This window comes from Lathamus discolor, chromosome 3 (genome assembly GCF_037157495.1).
Source record: "Lathamus discolor isolate bLatDis1 chromosome 3, bLatDis1.hap1, whole genome shotgun sequence".
Lineage (NCBI taxonomy): Eukaryota > Metazoa > Chordata > Aves > Psittaciformes > Psittacidae > Lathamus > Lathamus discolor.
The window spans coordinates 63,088,623-63,105,811 of NC_088886.1; the positions used below are offsets into that span (position 1 = coordinate 63,088,623).

The window sequence follows — 17,189 nt, forward strand, 5'->3', positions numbered from 1 at the left end:
GAAGTTTTGACCCACTGAGTCTTTCGTGTCTGAGATAAAAAACCCACTTCCACATTTCCTTAGGGATTGTTTCACCTAGCTCTGTTCAAACAATAAACAGCAGCAAGGAAAGTGGCTACATAACTGATACTGAGGGCAGTTATACCCTTCCTAACATATTGATGAAATGGTTCCTGTTTCTTTCATTCAAATTACACGGATAAAAGGACCTCTCCATAGCTGGATCAAGCTGTGTTTCAAGGGGGGCTTGTGTTGTAGCAGGAAAAAGCCTCCAGAAAATCTCATATTGCCAAATTGTTCCATCCTTCATGGGCTCCATCCTTCCCTGAGCACAACCTCCTCCACAGCTTGCTCTCCCTTTCTTCCTTCCATGGCCAGCTATAGCTTTCAACTGAAAGATCAACAGAGCTGCTTCCATACATAAAGAAAAACTCAGGATGTACCCTGCAGTTATAATACATTTGATTTAAAACAAAACACAAGGAATTCCCTAAGTAATTATTGGAGGTGGCAGGAACAAAGAAAGCATTTTCCTTCCATTGACATTTTCAGTGTTCAAGAAGGAGCTGGGTGCATTTTCAGGTTCAACTTCTAGTCAACACCACACTGAGATGCAAGGGGAACTCAATCTACAACAGAGCTAGCTTTGTGTTTGAAAGCAACCTGAGCTGAGTAAAACAACTTGCCCACAATACCTTCAACTCTTCCCCAAGCCTCTTTTGAAGATTACGATCTCCGTGTTGCTTTTCCTTTGTGAACTTTTAAACCAAACTCACTCGATGTCAATTCACACCATGTGGTTTTACCTACAGGGGGGACAGATCTCTGCTTGTTCACACAAGACAGTGGCCATGGGAATCCACATCAGCAGTGGAAAGACAAGCAATACTGTGGATCCTTGGGAGACATGGAGAGCGCATGCTGCCAAACTGCTTATTGTTCACATCTCCTCAACCCTTCAAGTACCTGGGTCACCAGATCCAGGGAAACACCTGGGCAGAATCAGGGAATTGTCTGGGTTGGAAAGGACCTAAGATCATCCGGTTCCAGCCCCATCATGGGCAGGGACACCTCACACTGAAAGAGAAGCAGGCTCAGTGTCCCCAAGTATAAGAGCAGAGAACAAATCATCCACTGGGAGTGGCTGGTATAGGTCAGCACTGGAGCTGATGCTCAGTTGAGACCTAATTGTTAGTAAATAATGATTACCATTCAGCGATACTTAAACCTACTTTGCATGAGAATCCGCTATAAGAATGACAAACAGCAACTGTTAGGGGATGAGCTTGAATTCACTCTTATACAATCATGAACTAAAAATCCTATCAATGCAGACCTCATTTACTAGCTGGTGAAATGAGCAGAAAAAAAGGTAAGCTAATAGATAAATCCCCTACATATAAAACTACTGCAAAACTGCACAAAGTAGAAGGCATTATTAGCTTAAGAGTTCAGCCTGTAACTTCACAGTATGCTGATTTGAATAGTGCAGCTTTCCATTAAAAGTCACGATGAGACTAAAATCAATAATAATGAAAACCTGCTCAAATTTGGTATTTTTTGCAAACTTTATTAAGAAAAAAGAATCGAGATTTTGTTTGACAAACTCTGATTTCCATCAAAAGGAATTCTTACAGCAAACCCTCACTATCCATTAGCGATTTCCAACCCAAGCATCTGTAATGGAGCAAGCGTGGCAGTCCTCTAATGACTTTTTGTTCTTAGCAAAGACAGACAGCTGAGAACAGGCTGAGTTCCTGTCATTAGCACTGAGCCAAGAAGAAAGCAGCAAATACTGAAATGTTTATCAGAAGTGATCACTTGAGCACGTCTGCCCGACTTCTCTCATTCTCACATTGGGTTTCCTTTTGATTTTATGGGGACATGTTCAAACAGCGCTTTGTTCCCTCTTTTGTTTCTGCATGCCCTGTAAATCCCAGCTCTGCAGAGAAGGGCCGCTCCATCCTGCGCCGCAGCCATTGAAGGCGTTTTCAAGAGCGCGGCTCTGTGAGCACTGGAACTAATGATAACTGGCTTCCAGCAGCTCTGTGTCTCCTGGTTGGGTTCTCTGACATCTAATAAGGTGTGACTGCCAATTAAAGCCTTTCCTGTGGCTGCCACGGTCCTAACAGCACTGTCCCATGTGGACTCTCAGAGGTCTAATAAAGGTGAGCTCATAGCATGCTCATGCTTGTAGTGAAGGAATGCAGGAACGTGTTCTCCTCTGCCTCACTTTTTTGCTTTCTCAAAACTTGTTATAGCAAATTACTTGCTATCTTCCAGCAAATTCCAGTGAAAATGGCCACTAAGCTCAAATGAGACTGAGGATACTCAAAAGGACATACAAACATATACCGAGCTTCTTCAGGAATACGGGCTAAAACCTGCTCTTTCTACACGAGACTACATATATCTCTGTAAAAGGACTTGCATCAGAAAAGTGGTTTTAGCCTTAAAATTGTTGGTGGATGTAAAGTGCCATTCCTTGAATCTCATCTTGTATCATTTTGGTGGCCTGCCACCGCATCCAGCAATCTATTCTTCACTCATCAATTTAATGGGTGAGAGAAGAAACAGGCCAATCTTAACCTCTCTGTATCATGTACAGGTTTGTACAAAATGGTTGTGTTCTTCTATTCTTTGAGCCACAGAGGCTTCACAGTGTCCAGCTGGTGCTGAAGTATGTTCTGAAGCTTATCTATGCATGGAGCACATTCTGACTGGCACAAAGCAAAGCCTTTTTTCTCTTTCCCCTCCATGTGCTGGTGTAAGGATTGGCTGGGGGCAGAGGAAGGGTTGGCTTTAGTGACTGAGCACTTCCTCTGCATTCAGAATCACTGCCACTCACTGCAAGACATAATAGCTTTTTTCAAGTGTCATCATAGAATCAACCAGGTTGGAAAAGACCTTCAAGATCATCAAGTCCAACCTTTACCTAGCACTGCCAAGGACATCACTACTCAGTATAAACTTAACCTGGAATTGTAAACCACAAGGCTGGCTCCATCACTGCCCTATTTTGCACACACACGATTTCAACCTCTTTTAGTTTTTCACTCTCCATACTGTTCAATGGCATAAACAGTAATTCCTGAATAAGAATTCTTTTGGTCTCATCTGGTCCTCACTTAACTCAAGTATCTGTGTCTTCACTGACTTGGTATAGACACTGAGAAGGTCTTAGAAGAACACCAAGTGTTCTTCAGCTCTCCTCACTGCAGTTCTGTAGACATAAAAAACCACAGAGAAATTGCATCGGTCTGTAATTAATTAATAAATAAATTAATAAAGAATTTTATTATTAATAAATGAATAATAACCAAAAAATTAAATAGGGAAAAATATGACAAATGATCCCAGAATACAGTCCATGGGATTTTGCAGGGGAGAGGGGGTTGAGATTAGGGTGGAGAAAATGGGAACACCTAAATATGAAGATGTGACATAATGCTTGTGAAACTGTACTCTTCCACCCCCTGTCACTTCACAGTGACAATATTTTCAGAGCCTTGCTTTTATATCCTGATACCCAGGGCATCCTATACCATGTAGAAAGGTTCCTCACAGGGTTTCACATTTGCACAAATAAAATGACAATGCTCTCTCTCATTGTCCAAGTCCCACTATTTTGTGACGGGAAAGCTTGTTTACTCCCACACAAAGGGCCATCCTGCTGTTTGAAAAATCCTCCAGCTAAATGCTTCAGTAAAAAGCCTGCTCAAGGAAAAATACTCATCAAACTGTCCCGAATCCCTTGAGACTCTGGCTCCAAAGAGGTACCAACAAGAACGCTCCTTGAAAACATTACACAAAACACAACCAGTCTCATAAAAACAACCACGTTCTGCAGTGGAGGGAGATTTTATCTTGCAGAGGCAAAAAACCCATCACTATTGACTTCATATCATGGGCTTGCATACTTCCTGAATGGTTTTGTTCTATCGCAGATCCCTCAGGATCTCATACACAACTGGTGTGGGGCAGGAGAGAAAGGCACAGGGCAGATCCAGCACCCTGGCGGCTCTGTCTCTGCGGTGGGGTATCCTCCCACAACATCCCTCTGCCTGAGAGATGAGGAGGGTCATGGTGCAAGGTGTGGAGGCTAAATACAACAAGGTGAACACAAGAGCACAGCACCACAGGGCTGAAAGGTACATCCCATCCAGGGCAAATATCCTGGGCTGCATCAAAAGGAGTGTGAGCAGCAGGTCAAGGGAGGTGATTCTGCCCTTCTACTGTGCTCTTGTAATACTCCACTTGCAGCACTGTGTGCAGGGCTGGTGTCCTCAACATCAGAAGGACATGGAACTGCTGAAGCAAGTCCAGAGGAGGCCACGAGGATGAGCAACGGATGGAGCACCTCCTATATGGAGATAGGCTGAGAATATAGGGGCTGTTCAGCCTGGAGAAGAGAAGCTGTGTGGAGACCTCAGAGTAGCTTCCAGTGTCTGAAGGGGGCTACAAGGGTGCTGGAGAGGGACTCTTCATCAGGGACTGCAGTGATAGGACAAGGGGTGATGGGTTCACACTGAAACGGGGGAAGTTCAGGTTAGATCTAAGGCAGAAGCTCTTCCCTGTGAGGGTGCTGAGGCGCTGGCACAGGGTGCCCAGAGAAGCTGTGGCTGCCCCATCCCTGGCAGTGTTCAAGGCCAGGTCGGACACAGGGGCTTGGAGCAATCTGCTCTAGTGGAAGGTGTCCCTGCCCATGGCAGGGGGCTGGGACTGGATGAGCTTTAAGGGCCTTTTCAACCCAAACCATTTCATGATTCTAAGTGGGAGACAGACGAAGGTGGGTCTGAAACAGGGCTTGGGGCAAAGCTGACCTGCTGGGAAGCAGCATTATCTAAGTGGATTTCACAGAATCATAGAATAGTTAGGGTTGGAAAGGACCTCAAGATCATCTAGTTCCAACCCCCTTGCCATAGGCAGGGACACCTCACACTAACCCATCCCACACAAGGCTTCATCCAACCTGGCCTTGAACACTGCCAGGGATGGAGCACTCACAACCTCCCTGGGCAACCCATTCCAGTGCCTCACCACCCTAACAGGAAAGAATTTCCTCCTTATATCCAATCTAAACTTCCCCTGTTTAAATGTGAACCCATTACCCCTTGTCCTGTCACTACAGTCCCTGACAAAGAGTCCCTCCCCAGCATCCCTATAGGCCCCCTTCAGGTACTGGAAGACTGCTATGAGGTCTCCACGCAGCCTTCTCTTCTCCAGGCTGAACAGCCCCAACTTCCTCAGCCTGTCTTCATACGGGAGGTGCTCCAGTCCCCTGATCATCCTTGTGGCCTCCTCTGGACTTGTTCCAACAGTTCCATGTCCTTTCATAGCGCTGCTATGCAGAGAGCCTTACAACATCCACACTGGAGCAACAGGGAACATGTGTGACCTCCACACTTCGTAAGGAAAGCAATCTGTCTGAAAAGGAGCACATATTCTTTACATGCTAATGACCAATATTCAAGTTGAACAAAAGTATTCCATTCCAGAACATAACGTTAAGAGACTCTACCATGAAACAAGTACATTTCAGGTCCACCTTTATTTTCTGTTACATCTGCTAGAAGTAATGAGTACAGAATCTCTTTCAACAAAAGGTCATTTATGTCAATGGCCAGAACCCAGAGAATCAGATCACCTGCGGTAATTGCAAATTAATGCTCTACTGCTAATGCATTAACTACACAATATTGATCTACAATTGAATCATACAGGCTGCTGTGAAGAGACTTTTACTTGAATATTTTTCTGCCTTTATTGCTTTTTCCATAATGCATTTTCTCTTTCCACTGGAATTTGCTATAATTGTCCCCGGTTTTAATTTCCTACAGCAAGATGACTTTGAAAAACGTCTGTCTCTTGCAAAGGCTTGCAAAAACCTAACCACCCTTCAGTGTGACAATGGTAAATCATCCCCATGATGCAAGAGATGCAAAGAAACATAATCCAATATACATCTTATCTTGATAAATCGGGGCTTTGAAGTAGCTTACTTACATTAGAACACCCAAACAACTTCAGCCTCATTGGGAGCACATAGCAATGAACTGCGCCTCAGAAAGATGCAGCTACATGTATCTGGAGCTTTTGGTATGCAATGAGTGCAGGGTTATCTCCATAAACAAAGTTATTGGGTCTATTTTTAATTCTATGTCTGAACTTAAAAGGGATTGTTGGATATGCTACAGGAAAATACAATGCTATTGAGTCAGGAGTGACTGAAATGGTATAGCATTTGTAATGAAAAATTAAAGAACAAGCGGGGTCATTTTGCAACTGATTCTGAAGTCCATAAAGTGGAAGAATGCGCTGTTAAACTGCTGTATAAAATGTGAATCCCAGCTACCACTGACTGCCAAGTTCCAGCCTGTTTGCTACCCCTGCTGCAAAGCTTTCTTACACACAAACTTTTAGTAGTAACGACACTAAGATGTTGCCCTCCATAGAATCATAGACTCATAGAATGGTTTGGGTTGGAAAAGGCTTAAAGATCATCTAGCTCCAACCCCCTGCTACGGGCATCTTCTAAAAGGGGGAATAGAACACACTTTGAATACTGAACCTATCTCTCCAAACCATTCCCTAATCTATCCCTTAATACCACTTGAGGTGGTTATAGCATATATCAAAATATGTCTTTGGTCACTCCTGACTTGCATTTCTGTGTATGATGATTTCGTAAATGGAAAATAAATCCCCATATCTTACAAATAAAAGCAATTGGGAAAGAAAATAATGGAGAACTGGTTGTAACTGAAATAGCTGCAGAGGAAAACCTGATCTTGCTTTTAATGGAGGTACATTTATTATTCATAAACCTCTTCTCTGAGAGATATGCCAGACTGCAATTAAATCACCCCACAAAGCCTTTGTATTATCTTAGCCCATGAAGGTCTGCTTCTCATGGCAGAGAAGACACAGGACTCTCACCTAGGCAAAACAAAGGGAAGTCCAGTGGCCATGCAAGTGCTGCTTTCCCAGTTCTGTAGCTGGGCTCTGTGGTCGGACCAGTACAATCTGTGCTGTTCAGACTGCATTTAATGCTGCATGAATTGACATTCCCTGCCCTTTTAAAAAACAAGGAAATATCCAAGTGTTATTTTGCGGAACAGGGTGGTGACAGTAGTGGTAGTACCCGCTCCCAGTAGTGGTACTGGGAATGTACCCACTGCTGAGCGCAGAGCTCACTCCATCACCACCAATGTCCAGGCTCCTTGCTTTCTGCCTCTGGATCAGTCGTACCATGTCCTTGTGGTGTTGGAAACATGAAGTAAGATCACAAAATGTGCAGTACTTTGTCAGTCCAAGTGTCTATTCAGCACCATCTCCAACAGTGTCCAGACACTTGAGGCTATTAGGATGCATATATAATTCTCCCAGTACAGTCTCAGCTTCTACCTACTGAACTTGGGGACTTAAATAAGACTTGATGAAGACTTGAATCTTAATAGACTGAACCACTCAGTAGATCACTTTATTTGATGCTATCTCCAGATTCTGTACTTGCATTTTGGTACTGAGGAAGCAGAAGTAAACTGTCAAAGCTGGTAGGATAAGGAACAGGGGGTTTGACTGCTAAAGGAACAACTCAGACATTTGATACCAAGGACATTTGAGAGACTGGGTTCAGGGAAAAGTATATAAGGTGGCTATGTGTGTATCATTTTAAGAAAGGAAAACAACAGCAATGATTCTCCCAATCCTAATTAGGTTCCAAAGTTGACCTAAGAAGATGAGAGTGTTTCTGTCTATCACAACGTATCTTGCTTGTGCAAGTCTAGTCCCGGTCAAGGATATTTCTTGTAAGACTTTATAGAGATTACTTGTTTCCTTGTCCCTTCCATTTGCCTTTCCCATGGTGAGGGAAAGACTTATGGCCTGGACTCACAACCCTGCATGCAGTTTACTAAAGGCTTATGTTAAAATAAATGTAATTGAACTAGTTCAGACTTTACCTACACAGCAGCTTTAGAACTCATTTATCCCAGATGACTTTCAATGACTTCCCTCCATTAGTGAAAGAGAAATAAGCCACTCACACTGAGGATAGGCGTGATCCAGAGGAGTTTAATGCTAGCCCATATAAAAGTGCGTAAATGACATGAAACAACTTCAGTTTGTAGTCATCCAGAACCAGACAGAGCAGATGTAGACCAGAAACTCATTCCACATTGTATAGCTCAGATCATGCAACACTGTTAAAAACCCAAGCAAACCACTGAGTTGACCTGTTTGGGGGCTTTTTTTGTCTGAAACACAGCAAACAAATGACTAATCTCAGCAGACACCGGCGCTGTGCAGAAAGGATGGTCACACTGAATCTAATTTTAATGTCAAAGAGACTTGTGGGAATGAAACCACTCCAGTCATTCCAGGGAGTGACACAAAGCTGACATCCACAGAATCCACAGCTGCTGTTGTCTACAACGGGAACTCCAGATCAAGGGGATGAGCATCAACCAGAATGTAACAATATATAATGTAATATGAGAACATCACCATCACCTGCCTCTTAGCCATTCTAACACATATGCTGCAAAGTAGAGCAGGCAAGGGGCTGATTTCCAGCTAACTTCCTAGTGCCCACAATAACAGGCCATTGAGGCTTCATTCCATGACAGGGACTAAATAACCATGCCAGTCTGCCCAGGATCTCAAAGCAACACAGGCAATGTATAAAGCCTCAACTATTGTATTCAGGGGGTTGGAACTGGATGAGCTTTATGGTCCCTTCCAACACAAACCATTCTGAGATTCCATTATTCTATGATCCTGTCTGAAACCTTACACCATTGCAACAGGCTACACCACCAGCCTCATATGCAGGAGACAGAGCTCTGCACCTCCTGCTCCAATAATCATTCTTAAGGGATGCAGATGCCTGGGTAAGCAGGAATTACTTTAAACTGGCTCCCAGTGGGACCAAAGTAGTGTTCTTTGAAATGCCTCTCCCCTTGAAAAGGCTCTTTGCAGAAGACAAAACCCAAGAATAAAGGAAAATCAGAGAGCTGAAACTTAATTCTATGTCAACCTTGTTTGTATGACAAGTGAGTGATGCTTAATGTTTAAATCCTATAGGTCAGAGAGAAGAAGTAATAACATACTCAGAGCAAGCCTTCTCCCAGGTTGGCACTGGAACACCTGAAGGGTTATTTTGGCAAATGAATGTCTCTTAGCAAGACTCTTCACAGGGTAGTGGTGGGATCACTGACTCCGGAAGTGTTCATAAACCATAAGGACGAGGCCCTCAGTGCCATGGGCTAGTGGTGGCTGGGAATGGTTGGACTTGATGGGCTTAAAGGTCTTTTCCAGCCTGGTAGATCCTATGGTTCTATGAAAGCTGCTTTCAATGGTATAACCTCCCCACGATTCTAATGTTTGAAAGGAAGCTACATTCTGGTTTTCACTCCTTTCATTCTAATGCTTTAAAGAGAGAAAGGATACCTGTAAAACAGAAGCCCCACTGTGCAGAAACTGAAGTCCACTTTCAGCAGAATCGATGCCTCCAGTTGCTAAGATGGGAAATCCGGGAAGAGCACGGGCTATGGCAGACACTGCGCGGAGGGCGATAGGCCTGATGGCATTTCCTACGGAAAACCAGAACACGTTGTCAGCAGTAGCAGAACGCACCCTGATGTCATTTGCGCATCCCTCATGCTAAGGAACATCAGGAGCTACCATCTAATTCTGAGATGCAGAGGATGCATTCATTTATAAATTGACACCAAGTGGGTTTCAAGTGTTATCAGTACTTGTAAAGTACTATGAATTTGGCTGAAATACAGGAAATCACAGAAACATTTGGATAAACATTGCAAAGCTGGCTGGAACATTTTAGCTGATGCTCAAAACAAAGACTAACAATGTCTGAGACAGAAAGCAATACTTTCCCGTACAGTACACTGTAGACAGAGACCTGTGCTTCTACATAAAGAATCAGCTTGGCTTTTTGAACACAGACCAAATCAGAGGGAACATCTCATTTATTTGTCTGACTAAAGATTCTTTAAAAACACCATTTCACTGCATTTGACATCTCACATCTTATTTAACATGTTTCCCCTTTGGATGTCTGTAGATTCGGATAATCCTTTAAGTAAGCCCCCTTTAGTCAGAAGCTCAAAAGAATAAAGTATATTAGTTTCAGAGTCCTATCTCCAAGACTGGAGCTTGTACTTTTAAATGGTATCCAGAAGTTGAGTCAGACAACTCCCTGCTACATTTAGAGGAATGATGACTAAAGTCTCAATGTGCTGTGTCTGCAATGCTTCTGCTTTGGCTACATCCTATTCATGGTATGCAAGCCTTTAAAGTATGCATACAGATGCTGCTCATTAAATGATGGAGGGAACAGACAGCTGACACTTCCCCTGATGTTTTATTTGAGGCTGGTTGGGATTTCTCTGGATAACTCCTGTATTCTTAACATTCCCACTTCATTTAGAGAACCTTTAGGGAAATTTCCATGTTATCACTGGACAACACTACAGTAGCATAAGGGAGGCACACATCACTCCCAGAAGAACTGGCTGGCTATCAACCCTGTCAGCCTACACAGAGGAGTGCTTGTACTTTTGGGTTTGTACTGTATTAGGTAATTCAGGGAAATACCATGATCTGAAATGCTTCTGAACACCCTCCATGGGTATTTTCATAACCTTTAAAGCTCTGACCTTCTGCAAGAGCAAATAGCCAAAAGGGAAGAAAGGAATAAAACCAATGCAGTGAACAAAACAAGAGGAAAGATGAAACCACAGTTTGGAAGTGTGGGAAAAGAGCCCATAGGGGAACAGTGGCTGCTGCATCCCCACACCTCTGCTTAGATGCCTGACCAACATACTCATCTCCTGCAGACAAGACTTCAACCCAAACAAGCTGTGCTACAGTTCTTTCTCTACCCTTTCTGAGACAGAAGCACTGCCGTTCTGCTGCCCGAACTGTTAACAGAAGAAAGTCTTTAGTAAAGGCTAAACTGCTTTTTGCAGCCAGTACTGTGTCGCTGAGCCCAGCACCAACTCTCCCTCCAGTGTCCCCATCAGTGCTGCCTCTCAGGCCAAGGTTTCTGGTCTCCACGAAGGACATCCACATCAGCTCAGGGTTCTGCTCTCTAGAAAGAGCCTCCTCCTTGCTTGTGCATCAGCTCAGACCTCCCAGGTCTATGGGTCGATGGGGAGAATGACCCCACCACGAGTTCAGCTCACAAAACCTGCCATGTTTTGCTATAAATAGGACACGGTCACTTTGCCAAGGAGCTGTTTTATCAAGGTGATTTTCCACTGCAGAAAACTGAAATCTGGTTTGTCATAGCCACTAAACCCCCTGCATGTTCAGCTCACGTTGCCTTTTGCAACATACCCCTCACTGTAACCTTGACAGACCACACTGAGTTCACAGCAGACCCTGGCCCATCAGTATTAAACACATTCACACCCAAAAGCCCAGCTAAGCAGCCCCTATTGACATCTGCTCTGGATTCAGCATGGAATTATCTTCTTGGGCAATGACAACCTCTGCTGCCTCAGGATAGGTACCTTCTCACTACATACCTAATACAACACCTCCTCCTTCTCCTATAGATGATCTCTGCACCTAGCAAAACCCAGAAGACTCACTATATGATCAGACTTCTCTGCTTGCCAGCAATTCCATACCAGATGTTCTTGGATGCCCATGTTAGGGATCAGAACTGCTCACAGGCTTTGCACAGATACTTGTCTGTAGTTCAACAGAAACTACATGGACATGTAATGTTTTCGCCATCTAAACTTCCAGTTGCATACATGGGTAATGCTTAAATTCACCCAAGAAAGTGGTGAATCGCTGGCGGTGTTCAAGGCCAGGTTGGACAGAGCCTTGTGTGACATGGTCTAGTGTGAAGTGTTTCTGCCCATGGCAGGGGTTGGAACTGGATGATCTTCAGGTCCTTTCCAACCCAAACCAGTCTGGGATTCTATGATTCCATGACAGCATGACCCAAGAAGCATTCTCAGTGTGCTCTAGTGAAAACTAGAGCCTGGTTCATAAAACTTAGAAATCTCACCAAAACTGCCTTAAAGAAATCTCCCATCACAGCAGAACAGGTCACAGAAAGGAGCTAGAGCTGAACAGGAACTTCCCACAGGACACTAATGACTGTTTGCCATTTGAGCTAGATCAATCGTAATGTGTTTGAAAGGAACAGACTGGCTCTCTGAAAGAGGATGACTGCTAGGGTCCAAAGAGCAAATCTTACAACAGAATTGACGGCACAGTCTTAGAGAAAGACTTGAGACAAAAAAACCCAAACTGAACCATGCTGTTTGCTTCCACGCATTTACTTATCAGTCCTTTGGAGGGCCATACATGCCAAGACATCCACTACACATCAAAATCACTGGGAACAACCTCATCCAAAAGCACTAGTTCATGGAATTCCTCCAATATTCAGTGTCTGAAATTGAGGCTACAGGTAAGCATCAGACTTGTTATATTGCTTTCAGGCACTGACAGAACTACTGCAGAATCTCACTGTGATGAAGCAGTTATTCCTTAGAAAGGTGAAAGAATACAGATGCTGCTAACTCCAAAAGCATGTGGCTAGAGGAAAAAGTCTTTCCAGTCTGCATGAGTTAAAAACTGACATCTGCCTTGAGGCATGAAGGTTTCTATTCTTTTAACCCCAATGTAACTCTAAGGTTGCATTCCATCAGCTTTTAAACCTTACAGACTCTTGACCTTAATGGCATCCCATAGCAAAGAGTTCCACAAGACAATATTTCTGCAATATAACCGTTCCTTTCTTCATTGTGATTAAATTAGCCACCTTCTCACTTAAATAACTATCTCTGTACAATGGTCAGTAGAGGAAAAGGAGCAAATTACAGTTTATTTAAGGTTCAGCACAATAAGTAATCAGAAAGGCCTTCATTCAGCCCAAAGAAATCAAGCATATGATTTGATGACGCCTAGCAGAGACGGCAATGAGGCTTAGAGTTTATTATGGAACATAGGTAATTTTCAGTACTAGCTGCACTTGAAATTCGTAATAGGAGCTATTACTTACATTTGGTGATTAGTAAATTAGTGATAAATTGGTACGATGGCAAAAGTATTCCATTCATCTATAACTCCCCCAAATGAATGTAAAAACATTTCAGGAGTGCTACTGATGAGAGTAAATAAATGGCTCTAATGACAATCAGAGGGTTGACTGAGGTGTCACTATCTTCTTTGCTCTACAGAATACAGAACATCAGAAGGTGTGCAGCCGTTCTTGATCAACAGTTCAGAAGCTTCCCCTTCTGTAAGAAAAGCTTCTTGTCTGGAACACAATGTGATTTACTTGTGACAGAGATCCTTCTGCCTATTTAAATGGTGAAATAACCATCCAGAATAACCTAAAATGAAAGAAAGAATACAGCAAACAGGAAGGTAATAAATTCCAACATAGATATTTGTGGAGACTGAGTTTTTCAAAGGCTGAAATAAAGGAGATTTAATGAGGAGCTGTATGCAGCAATGGAAATATGCAGAAGTCTGCCTGATAAATCAAATCGTATTTAAGAAACCTAAGGTCCAAAACCAGCATGCATTTGAAAGACAGCTCAATGCCAAGAAAATAAGCATCTACCACATACTTTGATGGGTTTGGGACCTGTAATTCCACTAGTTAAGCACCCGTAGCTGGGAAACTGCTGATATGGTACTCTCTTGATAGTAGCATTACAGCTCCTACCAGATGCTTGATATGGCTATCATTTACCTTGCTGCAAAAGAATGAGATTTAGTAAACAAAGTCCATGTACCCAGACCTCAAGGAAGAGAATGAGATTTGAAAATGGAAGACAGAAAAATACCTGGTGGAGATGACTCAGTATCATAGAATCATAGAACAGTTAGGGTTGGAAAGGACCTTCAGATCACCTAGTTCCATGCTACTCTATGTTGCAAACTACCCTTTCCAATATCTCATTAATGAGGGAACAAATGGTTGCTACTAAATAGAGATTTCAACAATTCAGTAAGTGCCTGATGCCAAAGTCCTCGACCTTCTTCTTGCCTTAAAACAAAGAAATTTGGTTTTCTTTCTTTTTTAAGTCAGTTTTTCTGTGACTCTCAGGGACTGCAGTCAAGGAAATCCAATAGGGCAAAATAGAGCATGAAGCAGAACTTACGTTGATCAAATGCTCCAATCAGTGCAGGCAAGCAGAGCTGCCCTGGTCCTCTGAGGACTGCAGGCTGATGGAAAATTGGTGAGAGGTATTACACTTACTTAGGAAGTACAAAACCCTCTACCAGTGCCAGAAAACACGTGTTTTATTATGACTTCAACACCAAAAATGTTCACTAGGTTGAGGACTGAGAGCCAAATTTGATGCCTTCTTCTAGGAGAAGCCTGGGGTTAAGCTTCAGGCAGGTCAGTAGCTTTGGGAGTTCCCAGCAGAAACAATACAGATCTTCTTGATCCCAGTGATCCACCAACCTCAAGTCTAAGAAGCTCTGAATGCTGGGCTACATTCTTACTTGCAATATAATGCACTAACATGACAGCTTAAAGTCTTCCACACGTACCTGCAGCAGCTCTAAGTGGACCTTTAGGTAAAGATGATCCAGATCCATTAGAAACCAGCCAACAGAACTGAGGTGAGTCAATTCACACTGACAATACTGAGTCTGAACCGTGAAACAGGCTGAATGGTCTTTATCAAACTCTCTATCAACAAAAGTAGCAGATTTAAAAGGGAAACTCATACCTTTGGTTAGGAGATGACTTTAAAGCCAGTTTTTGTATCTATGGTTACTAGATGGAATAAAAAGGAATTTGGGTCATAATTCTCCCCATTCTGTGCACTGTAAAGCAAAATGAATTCTTCATTTGCATTATATTATATTACATTTCAGTGCTTTACAAATTGAATATCAGATTTAAAACAGTTTAAATATTACAAGGAAAAACTGGCTGATAAATTATTTTTTATTAATAAATTCCTGATGCACTCTGTTCTGCTGAAAGAAAGAAACCCTCAAAATCTCCCTCCCTCTGTAAATCCATTCTTGGAAGAGAGCTGACATTCCCATCTTCCTGACCATGCAAATGAATAAACCGAATGACAAAAGAAGCCAATGACAGCAAATACTAGTTTGGGGTGAAGACTGCACAAGGCAGTTGCTCTGGGAAAAGGAGGTGTTGGAAATGATTAATCCAATGCTACAGGAAGGAACCAGGTGAGAAAGTTTGGAAATTAAGGAAAAAACCCACAAAACCCAATTCTGTATTAAGGAATTTTTTGCATAACGTGTATGCTGCCTAGTTCTGGTGATCAAAGTGCTTTATATATATATATATAATCTGAATCTGTAAGCAGGCCAGGGAAACGTGCTATACACACAATTCCATCTTACACACATATATTGTTATACACCATTCATTCACTTCGCATTCCTTCCGATGGGAATGCTTCCGTGCCATGTTCTTTCCTTCTCCCACCTGTAGGTGGCCATCATAAGCTACACTTATCAACGAAGTCATTAGCAGGGTTTTCAATACTGTCATATCCAGATAATTAGCAATTTATTTAAATAACCAATTTCGGTGGAAATAATTGCCATGGAATGCCCTGAACCTACTTTTTATAAACTATAATAAAAGTGTTAAGATAATCCCTGACATTTGCAAATGCCATTAGTTCACCTTTCCTTTTGATAGTGCTATGGCATTATGTTTAAACAATTACCCGATAACGCGGAGGTTTAATGAAACAGTGTAGCAGGCACATCCTTCAAAATGGCCAGAGAATGCATTTATATGCAGAAGAAAACCCAATAAACAGACATGTTTAGAGAGACAGACTATCCATTGCCATTAGGAGGTTCCCCAGATGGGACACACAATATTCAGCACACTAAAAACTACAAGTTAGTGTTGAAAGAGCAAGTTCAAGATGGTCCTTGCCACAGCTTTAATGGTGCACCTCAGGATGCAGAGAAGAGTCTTTCACTGTTCCTCATCTGTTTCACAGCCTGGGCAGTCCTTCAGTCCATTCCCACTCACACTGTAATAGCCATTTGCCCAAATCACACTAATAATGTACTATTTCCTCAGGCTCTGGCCATTTCCAACCAAAACTTTTAATTATTCATTTAACAAATGGAGCAGTTGAGGGAATATTTGTTTTATGGGGGGTCTCCACAGCAATTTGCCAACATCCTCAAAGCAATGGCTGACTAAAGCTTCATTTGATCCATAATTTGTGATGGGTAAAGTGCCAACACTACTGAATCAATGGCAAAGGTTCTGCTGACTACAGTGAAGCTGGGACTTTACCTCAATAGAATAAAGTGAATGATTCTGCAGATCTGAAACTGTTTCTATCTCACTCTACCATCGCTGGCTCTTGAAACCACATTGACTCGCTTTTGTTAGCATATTGTGACTACCTGTGACATGTACGGATTGAGAAATTGTAGATTAATATTAATATAAAATGTTGTGTTAATATTTTCCCTGATAATTATTTCCCCCTTTTCATTTAAAAGCTTCTTTCTCATATGATTCCCTTTGGGATACCCATGTGTTTGAGTTGAACCTGTGACTGGTAAAAAGAAGTCATCGTTTTGCTTCCTGTTTCCTTCACAAATAAAAATCAGTGTCCCTCTTAGGGTTTCTTTTGACCAGTTTTGAATTTATACTAATGATTATTTATGCTCTTGCAGCTCAAAGTTCATCAAATCACCAGAGTTCTCGCTCAATAAATGTTTGGCAGTCATCAGAGACTGCTCTCAATTAAAAAAGGTTCGAATCAGAGAAAGAGAGAGGGAAAAATTAAATTTTCCTTATCTGTAAATATTATTTATCCAGAAGACCTGGGGGAATTCTCACTCATATTGCGCTTCAGCAGGAAAAATCCCGAGGACAGATACAAATTGTTCTGTGAGTGCTGCACGAGCTGGTTAAACATTTTCTAACCGAGTCCTTCCCTCACTGAAAACCAACAGAGCCACTAAAAAACGATCCTTCTGGTGATCTGCATGAAACCCAGCAAAGCATTTGCTGTTGCAATTTAGCAGATGTTCATTATTTACTTCCATTCAGACTTTCTACTTTGGTTTCACTTGAACCTGGGGATTGTCTTGCACTGTGCTGTTCACATTCTTTCCTTTGCTCACTACAAGGAGAGGGTCCAGCAGAGGCCACAAGGATG

At 42.4% G+C, this 17,189-nt stretch overlaps 1 protein-coding gene across 3 annotated transcripts in view; it reads right to left on the bottom strand.

The window, feature by feature from the left end:
• Nucleotides 1-17,189, bottom strand: part of DPYD (dihydropyrimidine dehydrogenase) — a 353,065-nt gene that overhangs the window by 54,470 nt on the left and 281,406 nt on the right. For all 3 annotated transcript variants that reach the window (XM_065675625.1, XM_065675624.1, XM_065675626.1), the window contains one exon: nucleotides 9,454-9,596. In XM_065675625.1, the coding sequence (XP_065531697.1) occupies nucleotides 9,454-9,596 (143 nt within the window). The remainder of the gene's footprint in view (nucleotides 1-9,453; nucleotides 9,597-17,189) is intronic.